An 18,514-nucleotide genomic window follows, 5' to 3' on the forward strand; every position below is an offset into this window, starting at 1 on the left:
TTGCAAGGAATAGATTTTTCACTTTCAATGTGGCAAATAAGTGACATAGAATGACAGTCAGCTATGAGCGATTTGTTAATAAATGTGTTCAAGGAGAGAGACAACAGATATTGTATGGATAGTTTGTATCTCCTGCATGGAGTCTGAAGATGCCATGCATGAAGTCTAATAGCATATTCTTATTATTGCATGGAGGTACCCATAAAGTTTTTCCAAATGGATGGTGGCTGATCCTCCAGTCTGCATGAGCAGGAAACTCTATACATACTAGGAACTAAGTCGTTAAGGGGATGAATAAAGACTGCCAGTTTCAAGTGAAGCTTGAGGCAGCGCACAATTGTCTTTCTTTTTTAAATTCTGACTATTTTTCTGATGTACCCCTAGACAAAGGGAATATTGACAACATTACTAATTAATCTTTCTGGAAAGACGGTTGAGGAATGGGTAAAGGATTAAGTATTTTGTTGATTCTGTTGGAATTGTAGCCATTAGAAAGGAGGGTGTAGCACATATGGTTAAGTTCAGTTGAAAGAGAAGCCACATTTGAACAAAGATTGATGGCTCCAGAGGTTAGTTTTAATAATACTATACTGTTGAATGTAGTGAATAAGGGGCATGCTGTGAATGATGCTGTGAGTGCTTTGTCAATCGATGAGTTCAAAGAGAGGTATGATAGATATTGTGTGGATAGTTTAATCTCCCATGGTGTCCCTTTAAACTCCGATTAGGTACTCCTGCAATAATAATTATACACTAGTATAATTATTATTGCATATATATAATAAGTCACCCATCGATATGAATTAGTACATAATTAGCTGAAAAACCACATGCAAAGTACTTCTGAAAACAAGTGTACATATACAAATCAAGAAATTGAAGAGAAACTTTATTCTTAAGGATTTCTATAAGTGAGTGAGAATTATGTTATGCTCAAATGTTATGGAAGTGAATATATGATTTGTAAGCTTAACATAATGATTAATTTAGTCTGCAATACTTTTAATAATAGTGATTTACATTCTGCAGGCATATAAATGTCTTGGATGCTTGATATGATGTGTTTTTCAGAGTTATATCACTGACATTAATAAATCCTAAATTTAAACTACCCAGAACACACAGTAAGATATGAATAGTTAAAGCATGTATGTTCCATAAATATAATGCATACAAGTTTGGAATATATACATGGAATAGAAAAATATACTTTCTTGTTAAAAAAAACAGCAGAAACATTAGCTAAGTAAAATAGTAAAATAAATATACAACTAACGCTTTAAAAGTTGCTCTATCAAGATTCAGTGCATCTGGAGAGCCTACATCTTGTTTCTGTTTATACACATCTCTCAATTTTGAAATCATTTCTTTTAGCCTTGGATCACTTTTCCTTAACCCAGTGGATGAAAGTGCCTATGAGATTTAAAAAAGAGAACGATAATTCAGTGCAGTATAATTTTTTTAAGCATGATCCCTTAATTAACCATAAACTTTGATAACCAACTTCTTTTAAAATCCCTATCATTCTCATGCACTCTTATTATACTCTAATATTTCTGGAAAGTAGGATTTACTGACTAGTCAGTAAATTACTCTTTTCCTCAGTATAAGATTGTAGTTAATATTCTGGAAATGAAAACCATTTAGTGTTTTGTATTTTCATCTGAAACAATATTTAGAATAACAGCTTTGATAAAATATGTTGTACTTGAAGAATACCATCTGCATCTGTTAAGAAAGTTCTAGTTTGAAATATCATTCACATGTCTTGAAAGCAAATTTTACATATTTTGTATAATCAACAAGATTATGCATTAACTGTGAAATCAGTTTTTTAAATCTATGCTGAGCAGATGACACAGTTCATGTTCTAAACCTATTGCTCAAAACAATAGAATAAGGCTCATATCACTGAGATAAAAGACAAATGAATGATAAATTAAACTTGACAAGAAATTATAATTTTGTTTAATTCTTTATCCAAGTGCAAGCAAATGAAGTTTGCACATGAAGTATCTTCATGACTAGGCAATTTGCATATAGAGGTTATTGACTTCACATCAATTGCCTTAGTATCCCATAATGCAAAGCATACTTCCTTTTGGATGAGTATAACGGTATGCATTGACGGAAGGATCACCCAGACTGGTTTTGACCTTTACTAAGGTCCCTTCAGTGAGAGACAGACTCAGAAAGATACTAAGGTTGGATTAATACAGAAGTCATTAAGTGTTAGTGTTCTCTGGTTGGTTTGCATGTTATGCAAAACAAAGATTACAGTAAGCAAAACTCTTTCACTGCTGCATGAGATCAGTCATCTCCCACTCAGCTAAAAAGTCTAAATTACAGATTATACCAAGATTTTAACCACAGGATGCCATTCCTACTAATGAAAGAAAAACTGTGGCAAGTTTTTTTTGCTTGATGAGAAAGCAAATTATATTTGCCACAGTATATTATTATTTTAATTCTTTATCTCCAAACATAAGAAACAAAAGTTTCCATATTAAGCATCTTTGTGACTAGTCTACTGATATATATGAAGTAAACTGCCTAGATCAGCATTTCCCAAACTTTCGTATTACTAAAGTGTTACTAAAAATTTTAGTAATACTAGCATATCCATGCTCAGGCAGAATCAATTTGGGAGATGTTATAATAATATTTCATTCACATACGAATAATTATAAAAGGTATTTATTTGTTAATATACGTGCTATGATAAATTACGAATATGTGAAACTTTTTAATTATTAAATACATTTTTAGTTATATGAATCCAATACAGCAGAAACAAAAATTATGAAATTTAAATTTTTCAATAATAACAAAAGTTTAATGAGATGAATAAAACTTTATTTTGGGAAGAAGTTAGTTTGGTGAAATTTAGTTCAATATTTGTTATTTTTAGCTGTAGAATGGGCTCCACATCAAGAACAGTTTGAACCTCAGAACACACATTTTGTTTTAAACTATCTTTACATATTTTAGTTATTGAAAAATTAATTATAGAAAAGACCTGCACTTATCTGTGACATATGCCAATAAAAATATAAAAGTAAAAAATAAAGGTAATCAATATTTAAAAAATGTGCCTGAACCACCCCCTCCCCCCTTTCTCCCTCCAAAAAAAGGTCTGGGGTACATGTACCACATTTCGGAAAACAATGGCATAGATATACAAATAGCTTGTATTTTTATTATAAACTAGTAAAGATTCAAGCAAACTTTTGTTGGCTTATGCCTGGGTAAAGGATAAAAACAAAAAAACATAATTTCTTGTTTTACTATTTAGTGAAACCATGGAGATACTATAAATTTTTTCAACAATAAAAGGGTTTGGTTCTCTATGCAAAGGAGCCAGACTAAGACAGGAAAAGTGTCTACTAGAGATATGGTAGCCTCCTCTTATATCTTAAAGAAACAGGTTTGGTGAGGTCCTGCTGCTGCTGCCAAGAGGTAACAAACCCTTGCATATTTTATTTAAATGATAAGAAGTTAACTCTGATGTATAGCTTTCTCTTATCATAAGGCAGTGAAAGGTTAAGCTGGACTATTCTGAATGCAGGAGAACCCAGCACTTATTTAATCCAACTCTTGTGGATTTCACCTAACCTCATTAAAATACATGTTCTAGTTTTTTAAAATCTACAAAATTTCTACTTTCCATTCATGGTAAGAATTATGTACTTGACAATGATGTCAGAGAGACTTCTTTGGGTATACAACATAATGATTATGATGAACATGCAAGCAAACACAAGAGCAAGTGGAAATGATCAGGCCTATACTGCTTACACCCAGCACCCTCTATTGATGCTAGTAGGCAGCCTAGGTTGTTAGGCAGAGGTCTAAGAACTGCAGGTTCCTATATCTCAGGGAGTATCACAACCGTAATAATTTTTAAGATCTGCTGCTGATGCTCAAAAAAACTCTCTCCCAGCAGCCGTTAATACTGCAACGAAGTGTAGTAATCTATTTTCCATTTGATTTTGTGCAGGGTATCCAAGGCATTGTCTGCTGAAACCTATGATTGTGGAGGCAAATGTAATACTCATGTTCTTCAAGTACAAAGAACTCTACATATACCTGGAACTGTGAGTGGAGAGTATTTGTCTTTAGGGGAGAATAATGATGGAATGGTAATAGCATCACTGTAATCTGCATGTTGAGAGGAAAGTGGTGGAGAATGAGAAACAAGTATTTTGTTAATTATGTTAGAATTGTAGCCATTAAATATGAAGGTGTGATGAATACAGTTCAAGTTCAGGTGTGAGGGAAGCCTCGTTAGAACAGATTTTGATAGGTCTGTTAAGAAGAGTTGTTATAATGAAGAAGTTTCTGAATTTATCAATCTGAGTGAGCAGGCTTGCTATAAACTGTGAAAAAAAAAAGAGTACTTTAGGAAGATGTGATTAAAGTGTTTACAAAGACCAAACTGTTATTTTCTTTTCAATGGTAAATCGAATTCTGGAATGTAGAGGTGGAATATGTCTAATGTTCTAAACCAATGGAGAACACATCAAATATATCTTAACCAGATAGTTTTTTAAGAGGACAGAGTCAAGAGCATGCTTTTCAAAATGTTCCATATTGAAATTGCATAGGTACGAGAGAAGAACCCATAGAACTATCCTCCATATATTTTCATATTGTCTTTTCAAGTAGTCAGCATAGATGGCAAAATTAGAGATGTTAGTGTTCAGAGGAGAAAGCATCTTTAATTAATGATAAGGGATCAGATATGAGTGAGTAGAAAGTGATGTCAAAACCAACCATGATTAGTATTGCTCAATACTAAATTTTGAATTAAAGATTTGAAATGGATAGAATTTCTTTATATAAGAAGAGGTAAGACCAATAAGGGAGGAGAGGTGAGGGGAGGGATAAGGATTTTGGTAACTAAATACATGAAATGCCTACAATTCACAAGCCTAATAACCCTCTTCAACCCACAATAGATGATACTGACTCAACACCACCACCACCCCCTCCATCCACCCATCCTTCAGATTGGCTAAGCAGTTAATGAAATCTTTAACATATTAGAGATAGCAGAGAGACACCTTTAATCCATATCAGAGCTATATTATACTACTTTCTTGGCAATATATACATCTCTGATATGGCTGTTTTTGCTGGGTGTTTGACAAAATTCTGTCAAGTGATGGTACAAGTTCCCCAAGTTTCAACATTTCTTATCCCCCCCCCCAACAATATTACTCACCTGATTAGTTTTTGACCTCCCACCAACCCACACGGGATCTCCACTAATCAGAACTCACCATAACTTAACCAGAGATACTGAAATCTCATAATCCACCAAGTTGAACACAGTGACAGTCACTGCTTTATAAAAAATATTTTCAGTGAGCACCTAAGTTAATAATGCACTTGGGCATTCAAAGAAATTTCAAAATTTATATGAAAAGTTGATGCAGTAAAAGTACAATAATGAAACTACTCAAATAGAAACCAAATATACTAATTATATTAAATACTGAATTTTATGGCAATCCCATGCCCAAAAAAAGGACATTTGTACCATTAATGAGCTAAGAAGCAGTTAATCCAAGAAGCGTATTCTAGAAATCAAACATGGTACCTTTCCAAACCATTTCCAATCACTAATAAGCAAAGTAGTAATCTTATAGCATGCAATAAGCAACATAACAACAAAAGAAATTGACATACAGTCAAACCACATTACAATTTGAACTCTGAGCCTACAGTAGGTCAGAGAACAGAGATGCCATTCACCGAGCAAACCAAATTTAACCGTGCAGTTAACTGTTTTAATCCAAGTTAACTGTTTTAACACCTGATAGCCATATACCAGTGGTTCCCAAAGTGTGCGCGGTGGCACCCTGGGGAGCTGCGGCTTCCTCACAGGGGCGCCACGCTTACAAATTTTCATAATTTTATTTCCATTTTCAATTCAATGTGATAGGACGTGACATCTAGTGGACCTGGTTCAAACCAGTAACTCACTTAGTAATAACTGTTTGCAAAAGTCTCTACGAATGGTTACTAGATGGCGCCCTACAATAATTAAGTTTCTCAGTTGTTTTGAGAAACTACTAAACTTTCTCGGTACTTTGTGTTCGTATATAAATAGCTGTCGGTTTCGAGCGGTCTTAGTGTTGAATTAGTTTTCAGAGATTGTATCAACTGAATATTGTTGTGATTTAGTCAAGTGAAATTTTTGAAGTATTTCTTCTCGTATGTATTTTTAAAAATGGATCGGTTTTTACTAAACAGTAAAAAGCATTGTGAGAGAGAAAATAAAGAGGGCACACCGTCAAATAGTGGCAAGAGTGTGAACAAGCGTAAATATCGAAAATATGATGACAGTTACTTGGACTTTGGTTTTACATCAACAGAAGTCAATGGTGAAGGGAGGCTGCAATGTGTACTGTGTATGACAGTTTTGGCACCAGAGTGCATACTATCAAGTAAGTTGAAACGCCATTTAGAAACCAATCATCCCAGCATGGTTAGTACATCTCGTGACTATTTTATCAGAAAGTTAAAAGAGTTAAATCAACAAAAAGGTAGTTTTTATAAGCAGGCGTCAATACTTTGTATTGACACCTGATGACGTAAGATGCTAGCAATGCTTTGCTAGCATCTTACAAGGTGGCACATAGAATCGCAAAATATAAGAAGCCTCATACCATCGCAGAAGAACTCATTCTACCGGCTGCTGTAGATATGGTGAACATTATGATCGGTGAGTCTGCTGGGAAGCTGCTTTCAAAAGTGCCTTCGTCCAATAACACCATCAGTTGCAGAATACAGCACATAACGGAGGACCTCAATGATCAATTAATTGAAAAAATAAAAGGGAAGAAATTTGGGTTGCAGCTGGATGAGGCCACAGATAATAATAACGATGCTCACTTGATTTGCTATGTACGGTTTATAGATAGTAATAACATTGTAGAAGACCTTCTCTTTTGTAAAAGTATCACTGCTGGTGCTAAAGCTCAAGACTTGTTCGAGATTCTTGATACTTTTATATCCGAAAATAATTTGAAGTGGACTAAGTGTGTTGGTTTCTGTACTGATGGTGCTCATTCTATGTCCGGCTGTTATGGAGGATGGCAGGCACATATTCGAAGCAAAGCACCTGATGCACTGTGGACCCATTGTGTTATTCACAGGGAAGCACTCGCGTCAAAATATTTGAGTCCTACATTGAACCAGGTGTTAGAATATGTAGTGAATGTAATAAACTTTATAAAAACTCGGCCATTGAAGGCAAGGTTTTTCAGAAAACTATGTGAAGATATGGGATCCGAGCACACGTCTTTGTTGTACTACAGCACTTCGCGATGGCTCTCTCCTGGTAATGTTTTGTCTCGTACATTTGAACTGCGACAGGACATTTATATTTTTCTTAAAGAGGAAGACCACAAGTATACCAAAAATTTTATGAAGATTTTTTGGTAAAACTAGCATACTTATGTGATATTTTTGAAAGATGAATGCTATGAATCTCTCCCTGCAGGGATGCAGCATACACCTTTTAAAGTCGACTGAGAAAATTTCAGCTTTTATAAAAAAACTAAAATTATGGAAAAGAAAAATGAATGAAGAGGAGGCAAAGAATGTTTCCCCTTGTTGCAACAGTTTTTGACCTCCAATGGAGTTCATTTCTCTCGAGGTATGAAATCCATTTTTGAAAAACCCTTATCACAACTTATCACCTGGTTTGAGAAATATTTTCAAAATGACAATATCGATAAATTTGCATGGATTTAAAATCCATTTAATGCCAGTGCTCCATCTGAATTTACTGCTGCAGAAGAAGAGAACCTTATTGAGTTGTCTTGCGACAATACGTTGAAAACAAAATTTTAGCAGCATGGAATTAACTGAATTTTGGATATCAGTAAAAGATGAATATCTCCTTCCGAGTGAAAAAGCTCAGAGAATTTTAATTCCATTTGCGACTTCTTATTTGTGCGAAGCTGAATTTTCAGTGGTTTTGTTCAGTTTGATTTCAAGATTTGAGAAAATGTGCGGTGATCAACAGGCTCATCCATCCCACTAATGATAATTAGTTGAATTTGTTCAATTACTTTTTTTTTTGCGATCTTAAATAGGTGTTTTATTTATTTTTATCTAACTCTTTAATTAAAAAAAATTATTCGCTATTTTGCAAAGTGCACTTGTTAGAATTTGACATGGGCAACTTGGGAAAACCTGGATTCAGCAAGGGCACCGAGAATCAAAACGTTTGGGAACCACTGTTCTATGCAATAAACCACAGCATACTTTTTTTTTTTTTTGCTAAGTTCAGCTATATCATTTAGAAGCAATCAATTTTTTTTTAATAAGCATCAAACTTTATAAGTATTGAATGGATTGTTTTATATGTTTCTCTCTCTCAATATAATAAAATACCTTCATTGTTGTCTAGTAAGATGAATATGACATGATGCTTAAATGATACTGCACTGTCCAGAACAAGAGGCAACTGTCCACAGCTGAGGAGAAGGTTAGTGGCCATCCACTTCCAAATATTCTGTGCCTGATTATAATTTTTTTCAAGCATATTCTTGTGGATTGGTGATGGGGAGAACAAAATTAACAAATATGTGCTGTGCATGCACAAGAGCTTAGTCCATATTAATTACAGTGATGTTGAGGGGAGTATATAACAATAACCTGTAATGCTCCCCTCAAGTTATTAATTAATTGTCTCCAATGAACATATTCATGTAACAAGTATCTTTTGTGATATACAAAGTGATCATAAGTGATCACAAAAGAAGTGATAGCGACCAATCATTTGTAGTGGCATATGACAGTTTCACATTTTGTGATTGAAAATTTGATGCCTGATTTTAGTTTCAATTGTTTAATTATTACCCATTTAATTTTTTTAATTAAACCAATGTCATTTTAAAATATTATTATACAAAAAAAATATTTTTTGACATTTGATTCTTTTTTTCCGCTTGATTTTTTTATTTTTATTTACGATCATTTTATTCTAAAACTGATAAAGGGAAAAAATTGCTTAAGACAATTTATATATTTAAAAAAAATCCCATATTCTCTAATAATGAATGGGATGACATTAAAATCACATATACATCGTGTCAATTCTTTGTAATTTAAATTAAATTTTTTTTCCAGATTTGATGCTTAATATTGTTCATAATTATTGCAATTGAATGCACCTGATATACTTTTCAATGAAAATATTTTAAACAAAATAATCTTTATGCAAGATAATATAATATACCATTAAAGTTAGAACAAACAGATTGCTTTGGCAAAAAATTCTAAGCTGTCATAAAAATCCTTCAAAAATATTAAGTATAACTATAAAATAATCATCTTTAACAGGATGAAAAAAAATCAAATGATGTAGAGAAAAAAAAATACTGTAATAAAACACTTGCTACATATTACTTCAGAGATGCACAAATAATGTTTTCTAAACCATTATTACCTGTCATCTGACATGTTGTCATTACACAATACCTTTTTTTTTTTTTTTTTTAATATCAACCACATACAAGAGTGGTCTCGTGACCTTATAACATGAAAGTGACATGTAGACAAGGAATCTGTTAAGAGGTTTCTTAATGAATTGGAGGTTCCAACTCTTTAGAACCTTGGGGAAAAAACTGTATGAGAAAGACTGTTCCAAAGAACAAACAAGGCATTATGGGATGAATGAAGATGATAAGTTAATTCAGTGAGTCTGCTGCTGAATGGTATATAGATGTTAACCAGGAGCTGTCTGTGTTCATACATAATTAGAGGATAATGGAGGAATAGCAGCAATGTCCTAAAAAACCTATAGAAAAGACAATGCAGAGAGGGGAACGCATATAGTAATTGGAGGGATGATAAAAATAAGAGTCATCTATTAAGCAAACAGCTCTCTTCTAGATACAATTGTACATTCTGAGGGAGATTTCTGGGACACCACCCTAGATATGAAAAAAAATATTCTACAGTTGGGATTTATCATTTATTTTATTTTTCAATTTTTTTCTTTGTTGATTTTTGATATTTTTGAAATTTTTTGTTGGTTTTATGGGAGATATTTTTTTAAAAAAATAGCATAAAAATCATTAAAACAAAAATCAGTGCTAACCAATACCCTTGTACAGTCCATCTTGAAACTTATCGAACCAACTTCACTGCCTGCTATTTCATTCCATCTACTTCTGTCCTTTGGAACAGTCTTCCCCACTCTCTGTTCCCCAAAGATTATAACCCTCAATTGTTCAAGCAAAATGTGAACAGAGTGAAAGTACCCCTCTAGTGCAGAAAAGTACTTTTCCTTGCAGAAATTCATGTTTAACTTCATGCCAGAGACACTGCCTGTAGGAATAATCAATATTTCACAAATACAGTTAAGGTTAGAAATATGAAAAGCAGCAAATTCTGTCCACTAATTGTTAGCAGAAATGGAGATATAGCTACCTAACGGTTTCCATAAGTTACAACTGAAAGAGTTCTGATTACTCCATTTAATAATCCAAAGAAATAGCACTGGGATATTTATTTTATTTCTTATATTTATAGAGCTTCAGAAAGTAATGTACTAATAACATTAGTTTCTTTCATGTGTGGATCAGATATATATATATATATATATTAAAAACATTAATGTAGTCAGGTAATGCATCAGAACACATATATAGGTGAATACTGTGCAGATGATACCAAACTTACGTTTCAACATAGCTGAGCTGCGCATATAATTATCATCATGATAAAATACAGTTGCTGCCATCACTATCTTACCATGACAACAAGACGAAACTTGTAATGGAATGAGATAACTACCAACTTTTCCTATCAGTTCACAATTTTTGAACATGGGAATTCAGTCATACCTTTTTGAACCAGAATCTAAAACAGATACAATAGATTCTGTAAATGTTTCATCTGTTGAAGAATGCATTTCATTTGGTAAGGTTGGACTACAGATCATGATCTAATTAGACTGAACATCTGGATATCCCACCCCCCGACACACACTTTTTGTGGGAAATAAAAACTTGCTTACATGCCATGTCTTTATAAAGTTGAATTGAATAAGAGGTTGATAGAGCAGCATGATATATGGAAATCTGCAGTTTTAACATCTGGTATTATAGACTCCACTTGTAAGATTTATGAAGTTCTCTGCCTTCATTCTGACTAGATCGAGTTGTTGGACAATGCCCAACAACTCGAGAAACTGCTTCATGAGGGAGCATCCCATGGATCATGGGGATGCAATGATATGTATATGTACTCCTGATTTGAATTCTTCTTGAGTGTTTTCTACCACCATGCTTTCACTGCATGTTTCATTTAGCGGGCCTAGTTGGCCAAGTGGTTAGTATACACACTCAGAAACAACAGATGGCAGGTTCAAATCTTGCCATGGACATGGATGTTTGTAATTGTATTTAGGTGGAATATGAATTTCATCACCCGATGGGAGACCACCACCACACTTATTGGAGACCTGAAGTGGCTTGAAAATGTTCCATGTTTGGTCTCTAGAGCAGGTTTCCAGCTTTGTAAAAATATTATTAAAAAATACAAGAAAAAAATAAAAATAAATAAATTAAAATAAAAATCCTTAGCCAGCCTATGGTACAAATGCATTATAGATATGCAAATATAAAATAAAAATTGCACTTTTCGACTGGAAAATACCTGCGTTCGATCTTCGTCGTGATGAAAAGAATCCTTATATGGGCTTTTTCAGTTGAAGGTGAGTAGCTGATCTCATACGGTGGTGGCAGAGTATTTTTACCTCCATTGGTAGCTCAGTTGGCAGAGCAGTGGACTGTAGTAAAGACCATTCAGTAATCCATAGGTCGGTAGTTCAAATCCGACTCAACGGAAAATAATTCATTATTTGTGTTTGAAGGCAAAAGCTGTATGCAAGAGAGATGGGTTGCATCTGAACATGGAAGGTCATAAGCAATTGAAGAAGTTAATGTTTTCTAAACAAGTTGAAGTAATTGGGCAGAGAAACTAAAATTGAAAAGGTTGAGTGTAAGAGGGAGAAACTTAAGCAGTGACTGTATATTTGTTGATCCTTATTCACAGAATAAATTGCAGAATAGAGTGGATAAAAATCGGCATGGGACTACTGAAATTAGTGACATGTATATCAGTTCTAAAGCTGGTACAAGAACTAAAGGGAATCTGCAATTTTTGTATACTAATGCAAGAAGCATTCGAAATAAGAGGGAAGAATTTTTGGCATTAGTCAGTGCAATCTCACCAAAAGTTGTAGGCATTAGTGAAAATTGGCTGTCAGCAGAAGATGTGGTTACTGGAATTGAATGTGATGGGTACAGTATTTTCAGGGAGGATAGAGAAGACAGAATTGGGGGAGGAATACTGTTAAGAATAGTTGAGTTGCAGCCAAAGAAAGTAGTATATCAAGATGATAGACATGTGAATGATAGTTCATTTGAGGCGATCTGGTGGTGTGAAATAGTGACCAATGCAACCAAATATACAGTTGGTTGCTGCTATAGGCCAGGGAGTACAGGTGGTGATACTGAATTCATGCATCAGCAAATTAGTACAATGAGTGCAGTAGTGATTATTATGGGGGATTTTAATTATGGTGATATCAATTGGAAGAAGGAAATATCACATGGCAAAAAGAAGTGGAATTCATACATCTTCTACAAGATAATTACTTGAAACGGCACATAACTGAAGGGACACGTGGTACGAGAGTATTGGACCTGGTCATTGGTTCAGAGGATTATATGCATAAGTAAGGTGTTCTTGTTACCTCCAATTGGTGACAGCGATCATGTGGTATTGACTTGGGAGGTTGCAAAATTTGTGGATTTCTCTCTTAAGAAGGAGTATATACGGAACTACAGGTTAGGCAATTATAACAAGCTTCAGAGTGAGCTTGCAGCTGTCCCATGGCAGAACATATTGCAGGGGAAAGATGTTAGCAGTGCATCGAATAAAATCAGCGGATATTTGGGGAAGGCAATATCAGATTGTGTCCCCATGATCAGGAAGACAAACAAGGTAGGCATTAGATGGATGAGTAGTAGTATCAAGCTTGATCTGCAAAAAAGGAAAATGTTATGAAGAATTTTACAAGGAGAAAGGCAATCAGTACACTCATGAGCAGTACAAGGCTCAAGCTAATAAGGTTACCAGCATAGTAAGAAAAGCTAAATCAGATTATGAGAAGACCTTAGCCAAGGAGATCAAGGGTAATCTCAAAGAGTTCTTCCACTATGTGGCATGCAAAAGGAAGAATGACTTCAGAAGGATAACTTTAGTGGGTGCTGATGGTATTGAGATGACAAATTCAGATGTAATAGTAGAGTTACTGAGTGATCACTTTTCAAAAGCCCATCACCCAAGTGAGGATCTCTCTGTACCTGTAGCAATAACTAATGTGAGAACTGAAGTTAAGAAATCAGAGGTACTTAGTATATTGCAAAATTTAAATGCAAACACTGCTGTAGGTTTAGATGGAATATCAGCTTGGGTGTTGCGTGAATGTGCAAAGGAATTGTCAATGCCTCTTACTTGGTTATTTAACTTAAGTTTGAACTCTGGTATGGTCCCTAGGGAGTAGATGGAAGGCAAAGTGGTTCCTTTGCATAAAGGTGACTCTAAAACTGTGGTAGTTAATTAGAGAACAATCACCATCTCGGGAGTGGTGGTAAAAGTGTTGGAAAAGTTTGTTAAAGACAAAATTCAAGAATGGGGGGGATAAGGATATGATACTCTATAGGGGCCAACATGGTTTTGTTAAAGGTCGATCCTACCTTAGCAATTTATTAACTTTTTATAATAGAATGACATCTGAGTTGGACAAAAGAAATGGCTACACAGTGGTACTTCTAGATGTTGCTAAGGCTTTTGACAGGATACCCCATGGAATATGTTTGCACAAATTGGAACAGATGGGGATGATGCAAAGTTGGGCAGCACAATAAAAAATCAAGCTGATGTTGAGAGTTTGCAGATGATTTAAATAAGCTGGCAAAATGATCAAAAGGTAATGGATGTCAGTTCAATGTGGAAAAGTGTAAAGTTATGCATTTTGGGATTAAAAGATTACCAGCTGTGTACTACATTGATGGAATGGTACTCCCAAGAGATTGATGAGGCTAGGGACTTAGGGGTGTTGGTGGATAGGAAGATGAAGTTCAGGGGACACATTGCTAAGGTGTCCAAGATTGAACATAGGATTACTTGGTTATTGGGGAACACACTAACATCCAGAGATAAAGAGGTTATTATTCCCCTTTATAAAGCATTGATACTTCCACATTTGGATTACTATGCTCAGGTCTGGTCACCTGGATTCCTTGGAGATGAGGAGAGTGACTAAGTTGGTGAATGATGTAAAAAATGTTCCCTACATTGATAGATTGAGAGCTTGTGAATTGCAGAGGTTGGTTGATAGGCAGAGAAGAGGGGATATGATAGAAACATTTAAATTACTAAAAGGTTTTTATAAGATTGATGCAGGGGAAATGTTTCAGCTGTGTGATAGTGATGGAAGAACAAGAGATCATATGGAAATTAAGGAAAAGTGTGGTTAACAAGGGTGTGAGAATGAGATTTTTTGCCTGGAGGATGGTGAATGAGTGGAATGCATTGCCTGACTCAGTTGTGAGTTCTTCGTCTGTAAATGAATTCAAGAAGAGATATGATAAATATTGTTTTGATAGTTTTGGTCTCCCACGATCAGTCTACTGACTACATGGAGATACCCATCATAATAATAACCTTTTGTAGGTGAGACCAACATAAAAAAAAATACTCAAGACATCTTGAATATCTTTATCATTAGTTTTTATATCATCTTTATCATATTTCATTCCTTTTACAGTACTCTTTTCTCCATTTCTAAGCTTCTTCAATAACCTCCAGAATATTATTCTACCTTCCTGATATTTATTTTTCTGTTCTTACCAGTCTTTCCATGACTTTTGTTTAACTAGTTTTACACATTGTTTCACTGTCTTATTATTTTTTTTTTTTCTATATTCTCTCAGAGTACCTACTGACTAATTGCCAGGAACTTTCAATTCACTTTCTTCTTTTCCCTTGATTGTCTAACTTCCTGTGTCAACAACAGAGTTCTGATTTTTCTATCCTTCTATTTGATTTCTATCCTTCATCAAATGGCTCTCTGGTTGAATCAATATGTTCTTCAGATATTACCAAACTATTTCCAAGGTTTGGTTCTTGTTTTCAAACTCTTTGATTTGTTTAAAAAATAACACATGTGTATTTGAGTCAACAACCCACCTCCAAAAGCTGCTCAACTTTGCTTATTTTTAAAAATTTCTTACACTTTTCTTTTCAATACGATATTCAATTTTATCCTGCTCAAAATTAAATGGAGGGGATCTTCCTATTTCAAATTCTCTGTATACTCTTGTATCCTGAACAAGCAAATAGATATCACTATCAACAATAACAAAGCCAATGAGACCTTTCTTATTTCTTGTGTTTCATCTCCATATGAATTTGTGCACATCTATATGTTGGAACATGGTTTAGTAATGACTAGTCCATATCCTGATTAGAAATCTAGCACATAATTACCATTATGATTAGTTTTTTTTCCTTTTCTCCAAATTTTCACAAAACATTTCTATATATCAGGTAATAATTTCTACTCTGCTGTTTAGATTTCCAACAAGAATCAATTTTTCCTTTTTCTTTGTGTCAGATCCTTTCTCTAATGCATCAAAACACTCCTTTCCTTCTTCTTCTTTAGTAGAACTCTCTGTGGAACCATAGGTCCAAATAAGTCTCACTCCTCCGTTCTGATATTTGACCACATCACTACTTTATACTGCTTGCTATTCAAGATTATTTTGGTATTTAAATCAAACTGTATGAATTGAACACACATTTTATTTAAATGTATTATTTACCATGGAACAGAAGTAATATTTTACTACTTTGCTTATATAACAGTAATGTTAAACACATCATGTTAAAAAGCATTATGAATTATTTAGTACTTGTATAATTACTAAAATAAACAATGAAGAAACTTACTCCCAAAAATTTTCCCACCAATACTGTTTCATCAGATGTCTTGAACATATCAAATAAAATATCTTCAACAGTTGTTTGGCCATCTGCTTTATCAAAACTGGAAAAAAAAAGAAACAAGAAGCAGCATTTCTACACAAAGCAAAAAATATTCAAAATGCTAACTATTGTGAATTTTGCAGCCAATTTCTGGTTGTGAATGTAAAGACAACATTATTATTAATGTAAAAATATCATGCAGCTGCTGCTGAACAGAATAACATATTAGAAATTAGTAATGAAGGGAATGAATGATAAATTAATGGCTCTGGTATGGAGATCAATCATTAGCTGATAGATAGGTGCTAGTTATGTATGGGAGAGGAATTTTTTGAGGCTTTAGAGTAAGCGGCTGACACAATGAAAAAGGAGAAGTTGGTCCTTGTTCGGGATCTAAATAACAGAGTAGAAAATGATTGACAGACATTTAAAAATATTTTGGAAAAATTGAGAAAAGAGCAAAGCTAATAATAATGGCAAATAACTGTTGGATTTCTGCTTAGACATGAACTGGTTATTACTAACACAATGTTCCAACATAAAAATGTGCACAAATTCACAGTGAGAGAGAAGAGACAAGGAATAAGAAAAGTCTCATCGACTATGCTATTGCTGATAGTGATGTTTTCCCACTGGTGCAGGGCACTAGAGTGTACAGAGGATTTGAAATTAGAAGTGATCACCATTTAGTCTTGAGCAGAATAAAATTGAATTTCATACTGAAAACAAGAATCTGTAAGAAAGTTTTAAAGTAAATAAAAGTTGAGCAGCTCTCAGATGTAAACTGTAGACTAAAATACACAAACATTATTCAAGAAAAAAATGAGTGTTTGAGAAAAGGAACCAAACCTTGCAGAGTCAGTGGCAAATCCTGAAGAAGAAAAGATTGATTGATTCAGCCAGACAGGCATGTGGTGAGGTTGTCTGCAAGGATAGAAAAATCAAAACCCCATGGCAGACACAGGAAGTTAAAGAGGCAGTGAAGGAAAAGAAAGCATATCAAAAGTTCCTGGCAAATAAGTCAGCTTTTGCTCTTAGAGAATACAGAGACAAATGTAAGAAAACTAAACACTAAATGTAAAAAAAGCTAAACAAAAGTCATGGGAAAACTTTGGTAAGAACATAGAAAATAAATATCAAGAAGGTGCTAAAATATTCTAGAAGCTGTAGAAAAAGCTCAGAAATGGAGAAAAGAGTGCTGTAAAAGAAAGTAAAGATGACATGAATATTGGTGAAAGATATCCTTGATGCATGGAGTAATTACTTTGAAAAATTGCTAAACGAAACAATCACTGATAGCACAGTAGTAAAAAACACTCAACAGGCATGTAATTAGGAATACATATCCATACTTGAAGTAGAAAAAGCCATCAAAGGCCTGAAATGTGGAAAGGCAGCAGGAGTATATGATATTCAACCAGAAATGCTCAAGTATGGAGGTATAAAAGTCTTACAGTGGCTGCGCTGCATAGTTCAGAAGGCCTGGACAGAGGGACGAATTCCCAATGATTGGAGTAGAGCTCTCATAGTAACCATATATAAAAAGAGAAATAAAACTGAAAATGAGAATTAGAGAGGTATTTCCCTACTGAGTGTTCCTAGTAAGATTTATGCCAGTATACTTGAGATATGGTTGAGAAGAATTGTGGAAGAAAAGCTTGGTGAAGAACAAGCTGTATTCAGGCCAAATAGGGGCTGTCAGGATCAGATCTTCACTTTACAACAAATAGTTGAGAAATTGTGGGAATATAACAAAGATCTGTATTTAAGTTTTGCAGATCTCGAAAAGGTGTATGGCAGGGTGCCAAGAGAGAAGCTGTTCAAAATGCTACAGTTGTATGGTATCAACGGTATCAAACATTTTACTTGGTCGTTATTTGAGTTGAAAGTCAGGTTATAATTGAAGGAAGTACAGGAAGATGCTTTTATTTTAAATCTGGTGTCACACAAGGATGTACATTATTCACTCTGTTATTTATTATCTATATGGATCACATTACCAAAATTGGTGATGTTAATCTCAGCTCTTTACTCTATGCAGATTATGTTATACTTATAAGTAAATCTGCTACAAGTCTGCAAGATTCCCCTGACTAAACTGAATAACTCTTGTAATAGATGTGATATAAAGGTCAGCAATAACAAGACGAAGACAATGAAAATAGACAGAAGCATTGAAAATATCAATTGCATTGTGAATGGAAAACCTATAGAACAAGTGAAACATTTCAGCTACTTAGGCACGATTTTTAGCGAAGATGGTAAATTAAATATGGAAATAGACAACAGAATCAACAAAGCTGGTATGGTAGGAAGTCAACTGAATAAATTCATATGGAATAAGAGAGAAATTAGTCAAAACACTAAATTAGCTGTATACAAGACAGTGTTCAAACTAATTTTAACTTATCGATCTGAGAAAGACGAA

General features: G+C 34.2%; 1 protein-coding gene across 1 annotated transcript in view; it reads right to left on the reverse strand.

The window, feature by feature from the left end:
• The window catches only part of LOC150098795 (glutaminase liver isoform, mitochondrial-like), a 270,677-nt gene that overhangs the window by 235,612 nt on the left and 16,551 nt on the right, over positions 1–18,514 (reverse strand). Inside the window, exons 2-3 of the mRNA XM_090405753.1 lie at positions 16,051–16,147; positions 1,277–1,413 (exon numbers count right to left, since the gene is read on the reverse strand). Of these exons, the coding sequence (XP_090261879.1) occupies positions 1,277–1,413; positions 16,051–16,147 (234 nt within the window). The remainder of the gene's footprint in view (positions 1–1,276; positions 1,414–16,050; positions 16,148–18,514) is intronic.

Source organism: Typopeltis vanoorti, chromosome 15 (genome assembly GCF_054136105.1).
Source record: "Typopeltis vanoorti isolate ZY-2024b chromosome 15, IOZ_Tvanoo_1.0, whole genome shotgun sequence".
Lineage (NCBI taxonomy): Eukaryota > Metazoa > Arthropoda > Arachnida > Uropygi > Thelyphonidae > Typopeltis > Typopeltis vanoorti.